General features: G+C 64.1%; 1 protein-coding gene across 3 annotated transcripts; it reads right to left on the bottom strand.

The window, feature by feature from the left end:
* Nucleotides 1-7,958: 7,958 nt before the first annotated feature.
* On the bottom strand, nt 7,959-20,484 carry GPR20 (G protein-coupled receptor 20). 3 transcript variants are annotated; one of them, XM_046642721.1, is made up of 2 exons: nt 20,399-20,484; nt 7,959-9,381 (listed from the first exon to the last, which is right to left on the bottom strand). In XM_046642721.1, the coding sequence occupies exon 2, from the start codon at nt 9,353-9,355 to the stop codon at nt 8,273-8,275; it is 1,083 nt and encodes a 360-aa protein (XP_046498677.1). In that variant the 5' UTR covers nt 9,356-9,381; nt 20,399-20,484; the 3' UTR covers nt 7,959-8,272. The 3 variants fall into 3 exon arrangements, with proteins under 3 accessions (XP_046498677.1, XP_046498675.1, XP_046498678.1); XM_046642719.1 differs by having other exon boundaries at nt 20,346-20,428; XM_046642722.1 differs by lacking the exon at nt 20,399-20,484 and adding an exon at nt 12,520-12,549.
* Nucleotides 20,485-20,761: the final 277 nt, after the last annotated feature.

Below are 20,761 nucleotides of genomic sequence, written 5' to 3'. Positions count from 1 at the left end.
AACTAAGGGCTGGACCTTGGGTTTGATCCGAGCCCTGCAAGCATGGATCTTTCTGCAAGGTCATTGTGTGCCCGGCCCTGGGGTGGGACTTGGGGGTGGGCAGTGCATCTGACTGCCCAGCCTGTCCACTCCCTTCTTCCCCTGCACACTGTGGCACTGCCATACCTTGGGCTGGCTCTCAGCTGTGGCATCTGGGCGCCCTTCCTCACGCCCAGCAGCCCCTCCGTGGGGTTAGGCATTGTCCCTGGGGGCTCCCCCCAGGCCACGGGGGACATGCTCTCCCGGAGCCCCTGTGGCACTGTCTCAGCAGGGATCCTCCTATGTGCCACCTGCAGCCACCAGGGGGACCTGGGAAAGATGGATTTTCAGAGCAAGGCAAGGGCTTGGTGCAACCCGCCCGGCAGTCCATGTATGGGGGGACAGCCCTGGCACTTGCTCTGGGAGGGGCCCACTGAGAGGGTCAGGGCCCAGCAGCCACACTGCCCGCTCCCGGGGCCCGTGACTCGAGCTTCCTGGGGCGCACAGTGGGGAGTGTCTGGGGAGAGGTCGGTCTCACGGCCTCTTCAGGAATCCAGGCCTGAGCAGAGCTGGGCTGGAGTTGACCCTGTGCCCCCGCAGGCCAGGCTGCCGTCCTCAGCTGAGCCAGGGCGGGGCTGCCACCTGCCCCAGTGGGGACCGCTGCGTAGGCAGATGATGGGCAGATGGAGACGGGGCAGTGTCATAGCCCAGCTGTCCAGCCAGGGTCTACAGGACACTGTCTCCCTCTGTGTCCAGTACAGACAGGGGCTATCCCTTCTGCCTGACCAGAGAGGCCAGGGACCACCAAGTGACTCGTACCCAACCCAGTCCATCCCTGTACCTGTCTGTCTGTCTGTCTGTCTCCTGTGGCCTTGCTGCCTGGCTCGGGGACAGGTGCCAGTGCTGCAGTTGGAAACGCACCGTGCTGCTTGTCAGGACATCCCAGCCCTTGGGCGCATTTCTCTCTCCTGCCCACACAGCCGGCTTCGCTGCCAGGTTCTGTGACTTAGGGCAGCTGTCTGACCCCCTCTGGGCTCCCGAGATGGTAAATGAGGTTCTTAACCTGGGGACCACATATGGCCTTGGGGGGCTCTCAGCTCCCCTAAATCACCTGCACATTGCAGCCTGTGCGGCTGGAAGGAGGAAGCAGCATCTTGGGGGGCCCCCAGCTGCCCACCGAGCCCAGCAGCCCCGTGTGCCCTGGAGTTGCCAGCCTTGCTCCTCAGCCTGTGAGGAGGGCTGGCTCACCATCAGCCCTTCCCCGTCTGTGGCCGCCTTGCCTGGCCTTCCCTCTGGCAGTGGTGGAGACTGAGGCCTGAAGTGGGAGGCTGCCTTGAAAGTGGCGGAGTCGTAGGGGCCAGGGGCTCTTGACTCAGGGTCACTGCTTGCCCCAGGCGGGTCAGGAAGCTGCAGCTCCTCTGAGCAGCCTCCTCTGAGCAGCATTCCAGGATTGCAGCTGGTGCCGTGGCTGCCCCTCCTACCGTCTGTGGCCGAGGCCATCCTGGCAGGGTGGCGCTGGTGGCTGACACCCCGGTTGCCTCTCCCAGGCCAGCAGCGCCACCTGGTGGCTGCACGCCCCCCCCACCCCAGAGATGGCCTTCCAACCGGCATTCCCAGCAGATCAGCTGGGGGGGCCGCGCCAGCCCGGGAGGGGCTCGCTGGAGATCACGGTGGCTGGAGAACCGGGGAATCCTGCACCTGAGCCGGAGTCCAGAATGCACCCCTGCGCTCTGTGCCCTCTGCCCCGTGTGTGCAGGTTCCAGGGGAAGCTCAGAGATTGGGCTCAACCCAGAGGGAGAGGGAGAATGGAGGGGGCTCAGTCACTGTGACCAGTGTGTGTGTGTGTGTGTGTGTGTGTGGTGTGGGGAGCAGATGTCCTTGGGTGGGAGCCCTCAATTATACCCAGCACAGGGCAGGTAGAGGAGACGGCTGAATGAATGAATGAAAATGAATGGATGTGCTGGGCCTTCCTGGGGAACCCTATTTCCTTTATGAACTCAGTTTAATCACCAGCTACTGAGTACTGAGCTCCGTGGGAGACACACACATACATACATGCACCCATATACAGACATACCACTCACACACGCACACGTGTACACATAACACACACGCACACACATATATGTACACACATGTACACACCACGCACATAACACAAACACCTACACATATACACAGCGCACACACACACATATACACAACGCATACACATGCCAACATGCACACACAACACAGACACATATACACACACACACTAGCGTTTAACTCTTATAACCGAACCTAAAGGTCTACCTAAAGGTGTTAATTATCCCCCCTGACAGAAGAGGAAACTGAGGCTGGAGGATGGCACATGCCTCGCTCAAGTTTGGAGAAGCTCGTGTGGCCAAGGGGCCTGGCATGGCTGGGAGCTGCCCCCCTGCCTGGGCTCAGTTCCCAGAGCCTGAGCCCTGGGCTGGGCTGCAGCACCCTCTCTGTGAGCCTCCAGACTTAGGGTCCCGGGAGCGTCCCCCAGACCCTCCCCCTGGCTTTGCTCTGGGGAGGACAGGGTGGAGTGGGAGCTCAGGCCCCTGGACTTCACCCCACGGACTAGAGCATGACCCTCAGCACCTCCCCCAGCAGGCCACCGGAGGGGCACCTTGGGAGTGGGTGGGGCAGGAAGATCAGCCGGGTCCCGGGACCCCTCCATGAAGTGGGTCCCAAGGCCACCCAGGGCGCACAGGGGTCTGATGCCCTTCACCTCCCAAGGCCCCCAGAGGTGAAGGTCTGTGGGTCCTGGGGCCCTGTGACACGCCGGGGACATGCCGATGTCTTCCTGGGTCCCGATGGTTCAGTGCAGGGCAGGTGACTGAGCCCGGCCCCTTCCTCCCACCCCCACTTCCATCTGGGACCCCCGGCAGGAGCCCCCACTCCGGTGTGTGGAGCCCTGGGAAGGCCTCCCCGGCCTGGGGTGTGACTGGGGACCCCATGCCTTGTGAGGCCGCCTCTCTGCCCAGGACAGCCCACCCCCTCCAGCTGGAGCCCTGGAAGCCGAGGGGCCACAGGGCGAGGGGGCGGCAGAGCGGGGGGGCTGGGTTATGAACGCAGGTGGTGCTTCTCCCACTTAAGTCCCCGCCGCTCGCTGGTACTGAGGGTCCCATACCGCAGGCAGGGGGCCATTCGCTCTAAGCTCCAGTTACAGACACAGAGAGGGGCAGGGGTGGGCTGGGGTCTCACGGGGACTTGGAGGGACTCCTGCCCACCAGGCTCCGCTGCCCCTCCTGTGCCGCGTCTCGAGCAGGGTGTGGGCTGTCTCGGTCCTGGCACACCTGTGGTCTGGGCAGCAGGCTCCCATTTACAGATGGGGGACTTGAGGTGCAGAGGGTCCCTGAGTCAGTGGATCAGCAGATGAGCTGGGCTGGGATCAGTATGCATGGTCCTGGTGCCTGGGCCTCTGTCCACTCACCCACTGGGCCTCAGTTTCTTCATCTGTAAAACGGGGGTGAAATGTACTGTCCTGCCTGCCCAGGGAGGCTCCAGGGGCCTCGATGTCTGAAAAGCTCCCAGCACCACCACCTCAAGGAGAGGCCCGGCCAGGACGGGGCTGGGAGCCGGGGGGGCAAGGTGAGGGCCAGGAAGGAAGGGCCTCGGGCACCTCCTCCACCATGAAGCCCTCCCAGATGCCCCTGCTTGGCTGGTCCCGCTGGGTGTGGTGGAGGGCTCTGGGCTCCCACTGGTCCCAGCTGTGCCGCCAGCTGCAGACTCTCAGGACGCAGGCCTCCCTGGGGGCCTGCAGAGAAGATGCTGTGGTGGGACGCGCTGAGCAGCGACCTCACCTGGAGAAGCAGGACGATGGGGGTGGGTGGTTGGGGGGACAAATGGTGCCGAGTCCCTGAGGGCTCAGTCAGGGACTGAGGGCGCTGGGGGCAGGGGTACAGTCTGGAGGGCACGGCTGGGCCATGCGGTCTGTCCATCAGGCTGGGCCCCGGGGAGCAGCACAGGGGACGAGGAGGGACCCCAGGGATGGACGGTTGGGGCTGGCGCTGAGCAGACTGATGGGCGGTGGGCCTGCTGAGACCGAGACACAGAACTGATGGGTCGCACCCAAGGGAGGGTGTGGGGGCTCCTGGAACAGGCTCGGGGAGGGGCTGCCAGTGGAGGGCGGGGCCTGACCGGGAGGTCTGGGGAGGCTCCAAGGGGTAGGTGGCCATGTGGAAATGGGGGGACACCCAGGAAACAGCAGGGGCCCGGGCCTGGGAGCAGAGGAGTGTTCGGGGGCCATTGCCCAGGCCTTCACTCCCCCACGCTGCGCCTGGGCGCCCCCCTTTCCGCTGACACTCCGCTGATGACCCCACCTCCCCTGACACTGCTTTCCTGGCTCCTGTCAGGGGGTCAGGCCGGTCTGGTGGTGCTAGGCAGCCTTGGACGGGCCCCATCACATCTCTGAGCCTCAGTGTCCTCCTCTGCGAATGGGGGACACAGACCCCTCGGGCGTGGGGCTGGCCCCCAGAGGGTGGAGGCCCTGAGGGGCGAGGGGCCCGGGGCGTCTTCGCACAGTCCTTCTGGCTCCTGTCCCTCCTGGGGGGGACGGGGGAGTGTGAAAAGGCAGGGGCCAAAAGTGTGGGTCTGAACCAAGGCGTCAGCGTGGGACATCCATCTCTGATGGGCCCCCACTCCCGCCTCAGGCGTCCCAGGCCCCCAGGAAGCGGAGGCGGGCGCCGCGGTGACATTTCCTGCTATTAATGGAGCTTAATCTAAACAGGCCCTAATGTTTACCTCCAGACGCCTCCGGCCTCCGAGGGTGCCAGACAGCGAGAGTGATGGGCCCAACCAGCCAACGCCCCTCACCCCGCGCGCCCGGGCCAAGGACGGGGGCCGGGCTGGGCTACCCGGGGACTCAGGTTTGAGCCCCCTCCTGGACTCCCAGAGCCTCAGTTTCCCCATCTGTGAAATGGGGGTGACAATCCTGACCTCCCAGGCTTACAGGGAGGTTCAGAGGACAGGAAGCTCAGTGGCACTCTGTAAGCCCACAAGTAGTGCCGTCGTCCCTCCCTCTCCCTCCAGTGTCTGCCAACTGGCCCATCTCCTCCCTCCCCCAGCGGATCATACCTTTGGTGATATGATAGGATTCTGTGGGCATCCTGGCTGCCCTGCCCATGTCCACAGCCCCTCCTGGGCAGGCGGAGTTGGGACCAGGATGGGGTGAGAACCCATCATCCTGCTGGTCTGTGTCCCTACCCCGGATACTGTGCCCACACCCTGCCCACAAGTCTGCCACTTGCACCCCCACCATCCTCTCCTCCCTTCAGAGTGGGCCGGGCTCAAGGCCCCCATATCTGCCCCCAGCAGTGGTGGTGAAATCCTGAACCTGCCACTACAGCCTTTCCTGTGGAGCCCCCCTCATCCACACGACAGTGAATGGAGTGGGGAGCATGTAGGCCCCCCGCCTGGCTCAGTGCCCATGACGACCTGCCCGCCAACCAGGGTGCCGAGTCAAGGGCACGAAGGGAATAAACGGATTTAATTCAGGGTGAGAACTTCACGTTAAGGAAACCGTTTACAGCAGACATAAATACACGCCGTCTCACGTCACTCTGGCTGATTGGAAGTCTGGGCCGGGAGGCCTCACACCCTGGCCCCTGTGGGGTTAGGACAGCCCCGGTCTGGCCTCCGGAGGCTCCCAGGCCTCAGTCCTCATGGAGGAGGCCAGAGTGGAAGGGACCCAACTGTCAGGAGGAGGGAGCAAGCGTCTGAGGGAGCCACGGGGGTCCAGACAAGGCCACATGGGGTGAACCCCCACCCCTGGTCCCCTGCCCTTTAGCTGCAGGCCGAGGAGAGGAGCGAGAGGAGCGGAAGGGGGAAACTGAGGCCCATCTTGCGAGGGTTATGCGTGGGGGGCCATCAGACTGAGTTCTCGGAGATGCAAGCTCGGCCCCCCGTTCCCGCCCCAGCCCCAGGAGACAGGGGGTCACCCTCTGAAGCTTGAGCGCTGGAAGGCTCCCCCTGGGCCCCGGGGGTCCTGCACCCTAAGGCTCTCAGTTCCCCAGGAACCAGGCTCACTGGCGGGATTTCAGACGTGGGCGCCTCCCTGGGTGGGGTCCAGTGAGGTGATGGCGCCACAGAAGGCCGCCCGCTTGCCGACCTTAGAGAGGCCTCCTCCTAGAAGGGATTGTTCCAGGAAAACTGCAACCCTCCGCCCCCAAGCACAGCGGTCAGCTAGTGTCAGCCACTCACCCTTTCCTGTGAATTAGAGTGAGACCCTGGAGGAAAGCCTGCAGGCGATGCTGATGCTGGGCGGGGCAGACACCTGACACCCTGCTCCCTCCTCCTCTGCTGTGCCACTGCCTGGGAGGCGCCTCCCCCAAACCCCACGTCTCTCTGCAGGGCCAGCATCACTCTTGCCGTGTGCTTCTCGGCACAGACAGTCCACTCCCGGCTCCCTCCTTTCCCAGAGCCAGGCCCCTGCTCGCCTCCTGCAGCTCTGGGGCCCTGATGAGCCTGGCCCCCGGCTCTGAGCTGGGGGCGGGGGGCTCCAACACTGTGCCCGGCACTTGGCCAGGGCCATGGATGTCAGTGGTGGTGATGCTGATGACCACGCCCACTGCTTCTCCAGCATCCGGGCCAGAAGCAGCCCTAGGCTGGAGGCAGCTCCACCCGACCCTGCCGAGCCAGCCTGGGACTCCCTCGGGCTCTAGGGCCCCAGCAGGGAGGCGTGGGCCGATATCCCCCACCCCAGCTGCCCCACGAGGTCCTGAGGTGAGAGGAGCCAACTCCACTGGCCTCACAGTATCCAGCTACTCACTCTACAACCACGGCAAGACCCTTTCCCTCTCTGAGCCTCAGTTTCCTCATCTGTGATATGGGGATATAAATGGTCTTCCTGTCTCCCATCCGGGCCTCTCTCTGGGGCTCTGAACTTGGGGGACAGGGTACTCTGCCTGGAGCCACTGAGCACGCAGGACCTTTCTCTGTAGACAAAGGGCAAAGCTGGGTCCCAGATTCCATCTCACCTGCTTCAGTGGTTGTGGCCAAGTGTGAGGGCGGAGCTGGTGGATGGAGGTGCCCAGGATGCCCAGAGCTCATCTCCCCACAACAGGCCCCCTCCCCAATACAGCAGCTCAGAAAGGGCTCCTGGCAGCTTGAGGAGAAGGCACGTGGAGGCAGTCCTGGAGTCCAGCCCAGAGGAGGTGATCAGAGGCCCAAGCCAGAGCAATGCTTCCTCCTCAGGAAAGGCAGGGAGACGAGAGGAGCCACGCAAGAAGAGCCAGTCCCAGCCTCTCTGCCCCCAAGGGGAGAATGAGGGGTTCCGTGTGGGGGGAGAAGGTGGCCCTAGGCTGGCAGGCCTGGGTTCGAGTTACTGTGTCTCTGTTCTTGGTTTTCTCATCCATAGGACGAAGCCATGAGCCCTGCCGCCCTCCTGGGCAGCAGGCAGGGTCTTCCGAGACCTCTCCTGGAGCGGGGGACTTGAGTGGTCTCCACGGGGCAGCACAGGGGTGTTGGAGGCTCCGGGATTTTGATTCTGGGTTTTGATTGGGTTTTGATTCCGGCCCGGCCATCGCCCAGCGGTGGCACCTGGATGTGACCCTCGGCCCTCCTGCACAGCGGATAGGCAGACAATAGCTCTCCTGTGTGGGGTCATTGAGGGGTCCAGCGTCAACCAGTTGTCAGTACTCACAGCAAAGTACCATGGGTGTCACACCATCTTACTGTGTGGCTCATGGAGGCCAGGCTGGGGGTGGGGGAGGGTGGTCCTGCAGAGACTGAACCCCTCCTGCCCACTCACGTGACATTCGTGACATTCGTATCTCCTGACATTTCCTCTCTGTCCTTGTTCTCTCTCCTTGGAGGGGGGAGGGGAAGGGACGGGGCCTCTTCAAGTTGTCTTTTTAGCTCTCTTTAAAATTCCCAGTACCTAAAAAAGTCTTTGTCCCTGTTTATGAGAAATCCCTTCTGGGGGCAAAATGGCCCAGGGGAGAAGCAGCTCCTGGCTACCCCTCTGAGTTTTCAATGGACACAACATACACCCTAGGGATGGCAACTAACTGGCATTCAGACCACCACACCCCCTGCAGAGCCTGCAGCAGACATTGCTAATCAACCACAGCACGCTGGCCTCGGAATCCTTCTCCATGCAGTGCACTGAGCAGCCGTCACCCATCGGTCGAGGCCATCCCAACCTGCCCCTCGGGCAGAGCGGTGGGCTGCAGTCTCTGACCTGGCTCGCCTAGCCCAGTCCTGACCTTCTGACCTTTGGCCCCCTTGCAGAGCCTGCCGACTAGGCCTCAGGCCCATTGGTCAGGGCCTGCGTGAGGGCGCCAGGGCCGGTGCTGAGGATGCGTGGCTGGCCTGAGGCCTTGGAGCTCTTGTGCATGCTGACCGCGTGGCCGATGCTGGGCTCGCCCTCTGCGCCACGCCAGCGGAAGAGGCCGCGGACGGTGGCCTGGAAGCTGCTGGTGACGAAACAGTAGACGATGGGGTCCATGCAGCTGTTGAGGCTGCTGAGGGTCACAGCCACGTGGTAGACCACAAGGCTGGCCTGGCGTGGCACGTCGGGCCACAGCGCCACGGCCACCTGGCGGGCGTGGAAGGGCGTGAAGCAGACGAGGAAGATGACCAGCACGGTGAGCAGCAGCTGCATGGCGCGCACGCGGCGCTGGCGGCCCTGGCGCAGCAGGCCCGGCCGCGACAGCGCACACACGATGCGGCCCGTGAACACGCTGATGACCAGCAGCGGCAGCAGGAACTCCAGGACGGTCAGCGCGAAGATGTGGCAGCAGGGCCGGCTCCCGGCCGTCACGCCCAGCACGGACAGGGTCACGGCGCCGGCAGCCAGCCACACCAGGGCGCACACGACCCTGGCGCAGGCAGGCTGGCGCCAGCGGCGGGAACCGTCAGGCTGCACGATGGCCAGGTAGCGGTCCACGCAGATGCAGGTGAGGAAGAGGATGGAGCAGTGCATGTTGAGGAAGTAGCTGAAGACGTGCGGGAAGGCGCAGCGCAGGCAGCCGCGTGTGCCGTAGAAGACGGCAAAGCGCGTGGGCAGCGACAGCCCCACGAGCAGGTCGGTCACCACCAGGTTGATGGTGTAGATGACCGATGGCGTCTTGGCCCGCGTGCGGCAGCAGAAGACGTACAGCGCCAGCCCGTTGAGCACCAGCCCCGCCAGGAAGATGACGCCGTGCACCGCCACCAGCGCCAGCCACAGGCCCGGGAAGGCGGCGTGCAGCTCCTCATCCAGCAGGGCGAACAGGTGGAACAGGGGCACCTCAGGTGCGCTGCTGTTGGCCCACGCCGCTGCCGCCACCGTGGCATTGGGCGCCGCCAGGGCCAAGGGCCCCGCGGTAGACGCAGAGGGCATGATGGGGGCCAGCGCGCACCCCGGGCCTGGAAGGAAGGAGACGGTTACACGGGATTATTGGGGCCCTGCCTGGAGGCTGGACCTGGCTCGTCCGCTCACCTAGCACGTGTGTGGTGTTTGAGCCTGGACTCTGATCCCCGCTCCTCCCTCACTCGCTCTGCAACCTTGGGTGGGTCACATAACCTCTCTGTGGTTAAGTGGTTGGGGTCAAGGAGCTGCTGGGAGGATCAGCTGAGCACAGCAAACTCCAGCACATAGTTATTTCGTGCCGGATAAAGCACAGTTCTGCTTGGACAGAATCCGGCCCACGGTCACCCCACCTCGCTGTCTCCATGCCCATGTGTCACGGCCCCCGTCTTCCAGGCCACCTATCTGTTCTCGCCTCCTTCAAGGCTGGCACCACGTCAATGCCCTGGGTGAGGGTCCCCACTAGGGACCTTGTCCAAGGGGTCGGGATGGGGCCCAAGAACCAGCCCCGCTGGGCACCCCTGTTACCTCCCAGCCCTGAGAGGTGCGCACTGTGTCCGGGAGGCCCGTGCCGAGGGCTCGCCGGGGCGATCCTGGAGCCGTCAGGGCAGCAGCAGGGCGGGTGTGAGTTAAATAAACCCTGTGCTCCTGCCTGGTGGCCCAGACGGGTGTTGGGGCCCGTGGGGGCAGGCTGGGCCGCCCACTCTGTTTATGTTCCTGCTGAGCTGTTTAACTTGCCGAGATTTATCCCTTTATTTATAAATGAAGGGTTAACGGGCCCCCACCCCCGCCTCAGGCCGGACTGATGCTCCAAATAAGGACATTTCTGGCTTTTTCAGGAGAAAGGAGAGGGCTTTGGGGAGAAGCAGGGAGGAGGGCCGGGCTGTGGGACACCCTGGGTGCACAGTGCACCCTCCCCAACCTGCAAGGAGAAGGGAAGGCCCTCCCCCGCTCCCGGTGGCCGATAGAAGTGAGGCCTCTACTGTGAACAGGCCGGACACTGCCCACTCCCCCTGGCTGGCTGCGTGGCCTTGGGCAACAGGCTCCCTCTGGCAGCTTCTACCCTGTGGACGAGGGACACTGAGTCCTGCCTGCTGGGGGACTGGGGGATTGAAAGCCCAGCCTGGCAGGGGTGGGCATGGCTGAGGAGTTCTCCGTAGCAAGGGCTCAGGTCCCAACCCCACCTGGAGGGAGGCCCGAGCAGGATGGGCAGCCACTTCCATCCTGAGGGAGATTAGCACCTGCTGGAGGTCACCCAGCTGTGCCTCTGCCGCTGGGACCCCTGCTCTGGGCATCTGCTGACCCCCAAGGCTGCTGGGAGGAGTCGGGTGCTGCCCAGGCCTGTGCCCACCCCGCTGGCCACCCCCATCACATGCGGGTCCAGGTGTCAGCTCACAGGCTCCTCCGGGCTGGGCTGCCCTCTGCGTGGTACCTCAGCCCCTAACACACAGGGTCAACGAGTATCTGTTGCGTGTCAGCTTGGGGAGCAGGGAGCCTGAGGGACGTCTAGGGCTGGGGGAGACTTGTGAGCGCGAGGGGGCGGTGAGGGGAGGCGATGTGGCTGGGGCGCGGGGCTGGGAACCTGGGGCCTCCTCCTCTGGGCAGTGGGGGGCCCCAGGAGGCCCCTGGGAAGGAGGAGGTACCTCCCAGCGTGCCCCTCCTCTACTATGAAGAACCGGGCCTCGACATGCGCGGGAAGGAGCGCTGGGGGCCGGCCCCAGGGTCCCACGCAGACTGCTGTTTGGATTCCCTTCTGCATGCTCTTCGGGTTTCCAGTGTGTCTGCACTGGGTCCACATTAGTGTCACAATCAGAGACAAATAATAAACACTACGGAATGTTTCCTCTGGGACAGAGTCCCAGGATGACGCCGGCCCTGGGGATTTTGTCCTCCCAGGAAACTCCCCCGGGCCAGCCTCGCATGCTGGCCAGCAGCTCGCTCAAGGTGCTGGGGGGTCCAGGCCAGGGCTGCAGGGCCTGGGGCCATCAGAGCTGGGGGCTGCGCAGATGCTCAGGACAACCCAGCGGCCAGACAGGAGTGGAGAGAGGAAATCTCTGCAAAGCTCACACAGATGCTCAGCTCCGAGAGGCTGAACCCGGACCCAACAGAACGGAGCCCTGATATTAGCCACACTCAGCCCCAACCCTGGTCACACGCTGAACCACCAGCCCAGGAACATGATAAACCTTGTCCCCTGTCACACGCTCAGTCTGGACCCTGCTCACACACTGAGCCCTGATCCTGGTCACACACTGAGCCCTGACCCTGCTCACACTCTGAGCCCTGATCCTGGTCACACACTGAGCCCTGGTCCTGGTCACACACTGAGCCCTGGTCCTGGCCACAGCCTGGGCCCTCCCCTCTGACTTTCTACACCCACCTCTCCCCTTTTTTCTCTGCTGAGTCTGACGGTCTCTGTGTATATGATAAGACCCCCCCCCACCTAAGGTGCCCTTTTCCCCCGTCCCCAGCACACCCTACTCCTCTGCCTCACCTCTCACAGTGACTAATGTCTGATCTAATTCTCCAGTGACCACTCTCTGGGGCATCCACTCATTTCATTTTGAAGGATGAGGAACTCAAGTGGCGGGCCTCCAGAGCCCGTGCTGGCCCGTGTAGATGGTGTCCTGCTGATGGCCTCGAGAAGCCACCATATGCGGCCCTCCCTTCTCTGGGGCAGAGCAGGAGCTGGACTGGGAAGGTGTGGGCTCCCTCCTCCCCACCGCATGGCCTCAGGAAGGCCAGTCCTCCCCGGGACCTTAGTTTCCCCCTTTGTCTCCGCTGCCTCGGCTCCTGCTCCCCCTGGCCCTCTACCGGGGTGGCTCCCCTCCCCCACCCCTAAAGCCGCTTCGGTCAGGTGTGTGCCCTTCTGGCCGGCTCCCTGACCCTCAGCAGGGTGCTCTCGCCTGCCTCCCACGCTCTCGGCCCCTGCGGAGCTCCTGCCGGTCCTCCAGTCTCCTGCGGCTCCTTCTCGCCTCCACCGGGCCCTCCTCGTCTCTCTCCTCCCTCTGTCCACATCCAGGACCCCATACTCTGCCTGCCTACCGTGGCTGGGCCCTCCGTGCTCCCATGGGAAGACGGGGTGCAGGGCCGGTGGGGCTGGCGCAGCTGGCAGGGCCGGGGGTGGTGGGCACTGCAGGGGGCATGTGAACAACAATAACCAGTGGAGGTGGGTGCTCGGGGTGGCCTCTACTCACCACAGGTCACGCCGGGGGCGTTGGTGACCCTCCCTGAGCCTCAGTCTCCTGCCTGTAAAGCTCCCCCGTCCCGCGGTTCAGAGCCCGGTGCTGCAGGTTCCTCCCTCCCGGGCCTCCAGGAGGGCCGGGCCAGGACTCGAACCCAGGTCTGCCCAGGTCCTGGGCCTGAGGGGCGGGTGGGGGCACCCGGCAGGCGGCCCCTTAGGCCAGCGGGCACACGGCGGGACCGCTCCCCATGTGGCCCCCTGCTCAGCCTCTAAATATAGCCCGGAACAAGGGCAAAGGAGAGAAAGTGCTGGTTCTCTGTGGGACAGCCTGACCCCAGGCCTGCCCGCCCGGGCTTGGGGGAGGCAGGGCTGGGCGGTGAGCAAGGAGAGGGGACCTAGGGCCCGGGTTCAAGTCCGGCTCTGCCACTCCCTCGCCCCAGGCCTTCGGCCAGGTTGGCAAGCCTCCTTCTCCTGTGCTAAATGGGGTCGCTGGGGCCTTCCACGACCTGAGGGGAGGCTCAGTCCTGCCCTGGGAGCCAGTCTGAGGAGGGAGGCACTGCCTGGTCCATGAGCCCTCTTTGAGGGGGGAGGCAGGACCCTGCCCTGGGAGCCAGTCTGAGGGGGAGGCACAGCACTGTCCCCTCCCCTTTCCTGGCAGGTGCCCTGAGCCTGACTGAGATGGAGCAGATCCCGCAGCCAGGTCCAGCTGGCCAGGGCCCAGTGGGCAGGGTCCATGTCCTCATAGTGCCGGCACGGTGCCGGGCTTGGGGCCTAGAAACTGCACCAGTGCCACCATCCTGGCTGGGAGCCTGCACGCTGTCCCCCAGCCCCGCCTGTGGCCCTGGCTCATTACACCCTCCCACATGCAGGCACTTCTCCAGGCAGAACAGCAGGGACATACGCCCGATCTCCAGGGGCTCAGGGTCAGCGGGGGCCACACGCAGTGGGGACGGGAGCCTGGAGTGTGGCCCTTGAGATCCCGCTGCACCTGGGACCGCTCCATCTCACAACAGACCATGTGACCCTAAAAGTCTGTGAGCCTCAGTTCCCTCATCTGTGAAGTGGGCAGAATTAGACCCACCTCTGAGGTCGCACTGATGTGTTGTCAAGAGGCAGCATCTGAAGGGTCCTGAGAGGATTTTGGCCAATGGGGGGTGGGAGACAGGACTGAGTCTGAACAAAGGTGGGGATTAGGGGAGGGCACCCCTTCGGAGAACGGCCGCAGAAGGGCGGCAGGGGTGGGCGTGGGCCAGCCTCGCCGGGTGGACTCTCGCACAGCGCCTGCCGCAGAGGGCGAGTCCTGGTCCCGGGGGCCTGACAGCTGGCGTGCAGCTGTGCGGAGGGGGGAGGCGGGGACCCAGGCTGAGCCCCGTCAGCCCCCAGCAGCCGCCCTTCTCCCCTGCTGGCTTCTAGCTCTGTGGGGCCTCCCCCTGCTCCTCTCTTCCTTCCCTCCTTCCCTCCCGCCTGGCTCAGAGGAAATGGGGCCTCTCAGGAGGGAGGGTGAGGAGTCCCTCCATCCTGCCCAGGCCCTCCCGGCCTCAGTCTCCCCATCTATACAATGGGCACCTCCAGCACTGAAGTGCTCCAAGGCTGGAACATGCCTACACCTCCTGGAGCGTCTTTGCTGCCGGGCAGCGCCGCCCGTGTCCCTGCACCTTGAGGCACAGACCCTGGAGGCTGACTCCAGAGGGGACGGAGGGGTGACGGTGGAACCACGGGGGCCAGGGGGCTGGGGCGAGACCCCAGCCCAGGGCTTCCTGGGGCAGGAGGTGGCCGTGCAGACCTCGCCCCTCCTCTGGGGGATGAAGTCCTGCAGTGGCTTGACCCTGCTCAGTTCCCCAGCCTTACGCTGGGGCTCCCGCAACACTGAACCCCAAGCTCCCCCCGATGACGAGCTCCCCCCGGCTACGGTGACTGGTCCCTGGTGGCCTCAGAACCCGGCCGGCCTCTACCAGCCCCGGGACTCTCGTTGGCTGCTCTCTCTTCCCCAGGGGTCGCCAAGCTGGTGGGATGTGAGACTCAAGCTGCTGATGGCCACATTCCTCTAGAAGAAGGCCGCCAGGAGGAGAGCAGGCCCCAGTGAAGAGGAGAGACCGAGTCCTGAGAGGGTGGCTTAAGCACCTGGATCCAGCCCTGCCTGAAGTGGGAGAGATTCTAGGACTCATTGGTTATACGAAGCCATTATCTCCCTCTTTGGCTTAAGCTACTTTGAGCTGAGTTTCTGTCACTTGTGACTAAAATAATTCTCACTAGACGCTCTTATTCTCCTGCCAGCTCTCTCTGGTCTAGATGCCTCTTCCTTCAGTGAGCCCTCCCTGATTGCCTCAGGTGGATTTGCCACCTCTTCGGGCTCTTGTAGCACTGGGGGCCACTTGTCCCATTCCCCACTAGCCTGTGAGTTCCCGGAGAGGAGAAGCCCGTACAGTCATGTTCGAGAAACGTCAGGCACGTGGGGGAATGGATGTGCGAAAGCTCAGCTTGCACTCCTCCGAGGGCAGGAGCTCACTACCTGTCTGGTAGCCCACTGCATTGCAAGACTGCTCCAAAGGGAAGGAGGTCTTCACTGCGGCCTACAGCGGCCCCGCCGACCCCAGCCCACGCCCCTGGCTTCTCCGCCCCCCACGGGGCCCTGCGCTGGGGTGAGACACCTGAATGCCTGCTGTCACTGGGGAGGGAGGACGATCCACACGTTAGGAATGAGGATACAGGACGCAGAGCGAGGGGGCTTCAGCAGCTAGCCTGGGGTTGCCCAGCTGGGCCGTGGGGCTCGTCCCTGGCTGGGCGGACTCTGAGCTCCGAGCCATCACCCACAGAGAACGCGCACCAGGGCTTTCCGTGGGGCCCTGCGCCTCACAGAGGCCACCGGGACTCGCTCTTTCCCCCGACCCTCCGCAGCCCAGGGTTTCATATTCCAGGTGGGGAGACTGAGGACCAGGGAGGGAGACGACGAGCCCCACCCTGAGCAGGGGCAAGGTCCTGTTCAGACCCAGGCCTGCCTCTGCCCACCAGCCGTCCCCTCCCCCATGGTTCCCCTATGGGACCGCGCCCTGGCAGTCCTGGTCCTGCCTCCATGGTCTCTCGGGTGGGGCGGATGGATCCCCCAGCTGGATGCTGGGCGCAGCGGTGGGGGAAGCACAGGAAGGTGGGGTCAGGGAGGGCTTCCTGGAGGAGGTAGTGGACTCAGCAGGTGCAGAAGCCTGGGTGCATCACGGGGAGACACCGAGGCCGAGGCCAGGAACCGCCCTCACAGGGCCTTGAGCACTGTGCGAGGAGCCAGGAGGGATCCAGCTCACTGGGAGGCCGGCCTCCCTCCCAGGTGCCTGTGCCACTCACTGCCCGACCCAGCCTTGGAGTGAGGGCTCTGACCCCGCAGGGGTCCTCCCTGAGCCTCAGTCTCTTCTCCTGTGAATACAGCTATATTATGCTGCCCTGCAGGGCTCCCTGGGCCTTAGCTGAGACAGAGCACCCGGTGCAGAGGTGGGGGGCGGGTGGGAGATGGGGCTGGGGGCTGTGTGTGGCTGCACGGCGCACAGTGAGGGTGGTGTTTCTCCCCCGACCCCTCCAGGTGGGTAGACGGGAGCCCCACACATCACAGCCTTTCTGAGCTTTGCTGAGACCCCGTCGGGGGGAAAGGGGACATTCTATCTCCCCCGATACAAGCCCCCGGCCCCCTCACAGCCCACCCAGTGTCCCCGCGCCAGCCTGGAATTGGTTTCCACCCCTAGCTCCACCCCTACTTCCCCCCAGTCCTTCCAGCTGGGCAGGGTTGACACCTCCTCTAGGAAGCCCACCCAGTCACCCTGACCTTCAGTCCGCGCTTGTCCTCGTCACCCCTCTCCCTGCCCTGGGCGCTCATCAATGGTGTTGGTTCAAGGCTTGGAGCCTCAGTTCCCTCACCTCTGATGCTGGGAATCATGTTTGTTGAATGAATGAGCGAGCAAACGCATGAATGAAACCCAGTGGAGCGGCTGGAGGTGTTGGGTGGACTAAGAGAAATGCCTGCAGACATGCCTGCACAGAAGGTGCACAATAATAGTAACGGCGCCAGAGGCTGCTGGTTTCCCTGCCTGCATGGAGGCCCTGCCCGGGCCGGCCTGCCCATTTCTTGGGAGAGGCCTGGGTCATCCGGGTGCTCCATGCAGGACTTCTCAGAGCCTTTGTGGAGCCCTCAAACCCTGGGAATCTTCCTCAAACCCTCAAATGAGCACTTTCCCCAAGTCATTTGAGCCTGTCCCCTCCTGGGGCCCCCTCTTCGTCCAGCCTTATGGCCACACCAGCTGCTGGGGGCTGTACCCCACTGTCCACTCACGGCTCACTGGGTCCCTGCTGTGTGCCCAGCAATGTGAGGCCAAGACCCCCGAGGCTCAGGATGCTGTGGCTGCCCACAGACCCCGAGGGGGAACTGGGGCCTCGGGGACCTCCCCTCCTTGGCAGGTGGGTTGTGTCCTGACATCTCCTCGGCTCCTCTCGGAACTGCCCCACGGTCCCTGTGTGTTCTCGCTCGGCTGCCCGGCTGCCCAGCAGACACCCGTCCCCCAGCCTGGCTGCCTCCTGCCTGCCACCTATGGGACCAGGGCAGCCAGGGAGCCTGGCCTCAGGTTCGGGCCAACAGGTGGCTGCCTGGGAGTGTGGCTCCTGCACCAGGGGCCCAGGGGGCAGGCAGTGACAGGCCTCGTCTTTCCCAACAGGTGCTGGGAGCATCTGCTGTGGGCCAGCTGCCTGTGGGACATCGGCATCCACACAGCAGCCCGGGGCTCTACAGACGAGGAAGCGGAGGCCCAGAGAGGTGAGCTGTGTGCCCTAGGTCACACAGCCAGAGGCTGGCAGAGCTGAGAATCAAACCGAGGGCCACAGCTCCCAGCCCAGGCAGGGTGGGGTCAGGGCGGGCATCTCTGGACCTGGGGGTGTGTGCCCGTGCCCCCGATGGGTGACCCTCATGGCCTTCCAAGGCCAAAATAGCCATTATTGGGGGAACCATCTGCCTGTTTATTTTTCCGATTATTCTTGGTCTCATGGCATCTGCTTTAGAACATTGCCTGCTGTTTTTGGCTGGTCTGGGCCTCTGCTCATTCCATCCAGGGATGGCTGGGCCCTTACGGAGGCCCCCAAGAGGGGTCAGACTGGCCCGGGGTCACCCAGCAGGTCCCAGGTGGCACCAGCTGGAATCTAGGTCCCTCCACCCAGAGCGGGGAGAGGGGTCCCTCCTGGGCGCCGGTTGACCGCTATGGAGAAGAGCACCTGGGCTCCCTCGTGCCTGACTCTGCCTGACCTTTCACCAACCAGGAGCCCTTGGCTGAGACCTTGGTGCTGGTGGAAATGTCAGTTTCTCTGGGAGGGGCAGCCCCAGACATCGCCGCACACGGGGTTCCTGCTGGAGCTCAGACAGCCCTCCCTGCCACCCTGGGTCACCCTTCCTCTCGTCTCGCTGGCTGCAGCTGCTGTAGCACCCGACCCCCTCCCCCAGCCCAGCCTCTCTAGGGGCAGCGGCACATGGTTCCACGGCTGCACCTGCCTGGCCTCTGTCCTTCTGCCTGCAGATCCTCAGCCTGGTACTCTTGGCCTTTGCACATGCTGTTCCCTCTGCCTGGCATGCCATTCCCTCTGCCTGTGTCACCTGCTGAAGGCCCCTGGTACCCGTGGTCACCACCCCACACAGTCCTCCCTGAGCCCCTCTGACCTCCTGCTTCCCCAGACACCCCTCCACTGGGGGAGAGCTGTAAACCCCACAGTTCATGGGTTGTCTCCAAGATGACCTCCCGGGGCCTCACAGACTCTTCCCATGATGCCCTCTAGTTGGTTTTGCCGGCCCCCTTTTGCCTGTGAGGAAACTGAGGTACAGAGAGATGAAGCGGCCTGGAGTGTGGCTGGAGGCGCTGGGCTTTGAGCTCTGTGCTGGGGGCCCTCCCACCTGCACAGGCCACCGACGGACCACTATGGCCCGCTGTGCAGAGAAGGAATCAGAGGTCTGGGGCCAGCCGCTTGCCCCAGGCCACATAGCCCAGAGGCGGGGTCAGGGGAGCAGTCAGGACCACGCGCTTTGGAGGCCGCAGATCTGGCCTTGAACTCCAGTGCCGGGGGCACTGAGTGTCCGAAGCAGACCTGGCTCCACCTTATGGAGCTCACAGCTGGCAGCAAGGTGGCGGGAGTGGGTTAGAAAGCAGCCGGGGCAGCAACTTTGGCTGGTCACAAGCAGGAGGGGCCTCTGGAGGATCTGGGGGAATGGTGTTCTGGGCAGTGGGAAGAGCACAGCATGTGCAAAGGCCCTGAGGTGGGAAAAGCTTCTGTGCTCAGGGCATTGTGAGAGGTCTGTGGGGCCAGCCTGGGCATGCTGAGAGTTTTGGCTTGACTTATTGTCAGGGGAACTCTGCTGCGGAGGGCAGAGCTGGGGAGGGATCGGCCGCCTGTGGGCGTTCTCCAGGCCCCAGTGCTGCCTCCTCAGGGATGCCCCCAGGATTGCCCAGCTCCCCGCAACCCCCTGCCCCTTTTCCTCTTGCTTTGTCTTCTTTGCAGCCCTCCCACTGCCTGACGGCTTCACACTGATTTGCGTTCCTGTCCTGCTTTTCCCCCGACTGGACTGGCCGAGCCGTAAGGGCCAGGGCTGTGGCTGAATGAGCACACGAATGATTTTCAGGGACCATTCTGGCCTCTTCGAGCCTGAGTTTCCCCATCTGTAAAGTGCGCGGGCTGAGGCCACCTCATGACATCAGGTTATCCCAAGGACAAAATGGAGCCAGCTGCGGGCTCCCAGCAGGTGCTCAGAAAATATCCGACGCCCCCCTCACCCCAGAGCTATTGAGGCAGCACACCCTGCTTTTGCCAAAGCTCAGAGAAGGGTGGCAACTTGCCTGTGGCCACACAGCCAGGAAGCCCCTGGAGGGGAGGTGGTGCCTGGTGGTCCTCTGGCAAGGAGTGACCAAACGCTGGCAGAAGAATGGGGGCCACCCGGCAGGTCCAGCCGCCTGCCCTGGCTGCGAGCTGCCCCGCCAGCTCTCCCGTCTCCTGGGTGCCTTCCGTTCCCAGTGCTGCCCGGGTGCACAGCTGCTCCTTGTCTGCCCCGCCCCGCCCGGCATTCTGGCCACAGGCCAGTTCCCATCTGCCCGCCCCCCTCGGGACCCTGTTCCCGCTGCCTTCTCATAGGGCAGCTACCGCCCGAGAGAGCCAGGCGGGGGCAGCTCAGCTCCCAGGTCCTTGCTGGCGGCTGGGCGTGCCTGTCCTGGGGCTCAGTTTCCCCACCGCTAAAAGGAGGGGGGAAGGGCCTGGGCTGGAGCGTAGGGCCTGAGCTGTGGGATGGCAGGGCTGGCCCTCTGTGGGGGCATGTCCCGCTCAGAGCCCGTCCTCACGAATGCCTCAACCCCCAGACCTGCCCCAGCCTGGGGGACAGTGGCGGCCAAGGTCCTAGGGCTCATGGAACCTCTGGGGTCCCCAGCCTCTTCCCTGGCCTCGCCTTTGGGGCCACCCTAGAGCCTTGACGGGTGGGGAAATCGAGGCCCAGCTCTGAGCACCCAGCAGATGATCAGTGAGAATGTTGAATGAACGAATGAGGAATGAATGAATGAGTGAAATACAGAGAAGGGGGTTGTGAGCCCAGCAGCACAAGTGGGCTCTGGCGGCAGGAAGAATGCCCCATAAGCCCTTGGGAACTCTCCCTCCGGCGCTCCTCCCCTAGCCTGGCCAGCCCTGATGGCCCCCTGGGGGGGAGTCTCAGTTTTCCCATCTGTACGGTGGCTTTCTGCGGGGCGGGTGGGACCTCACGGCCGCTTTAGGGCTTTAGGGCTCTGAGCTCTCGCCTGCGCAGGTCTGGGGCAGTTTCTCAGCCCCCCTCCCCCTCCCGCTGCCCACCTGGCTGGGGAGTGAGGACAGCCACTCGATCAATAGGTGAGGACTCACGGCACCTTCGCCCTCCCGGACGGCTGGAGATGGAGCCGGCGCTGCCTGAGCCTGGACGGCCTCCTCCCGCGCGCGGCTCTGCGGGCCACTCTGTCCTGCTGCCCGGACGCGCCTTCCTGGGGCCTGACGTCAGGCCGGCGCTCGGGGCTCCTTTTGGGCAAAGGCAGTAGGGGTGGGGGCGGGGTGGGGGCGGGGCGGGCTCCTTCCCCGCCCCCGCTGGGCCCCCGGAGGAGCCGGGTTCCAGGGCTCTGGGGGAGGGAGCCTAGGGGCAGCAAAGTCTGCAGGCCCGGCTGGACAGAGGAGGAAACTGAGGCATGGAGGGGCAGAGCCAAAGCTGCACCGCCCAGGATGGGGAGGGAAGGGAAGGG

The sequence above is a fragment of the Equus quagga genome, chromosome 16, assembly GCF_021613505.1.
Source record: "Equus quagga isolate Etosha38 chromosome 16, UCLA_HA_Equagga_1.0, whole genome shotgun sequence".
Taxonomy (NCBI): Eukaryota; Metazoa; Chordata; class Mammalia; order Perissodactyla; family Equidae; genus Equus; species Equus quagga.
This window is presented reverse-complemented; position numbering and strand designations above follow the sequence as displayed.

Coding starts and splice junctions, on each gene's coding strand:
- GPR20 (XM_046642721.1), bottom strand. CDS start 9,355: ATGCCCTCTGCGTCTACCGCGGGGCCCTTGGCCCTGGCGGCGCCCAAT.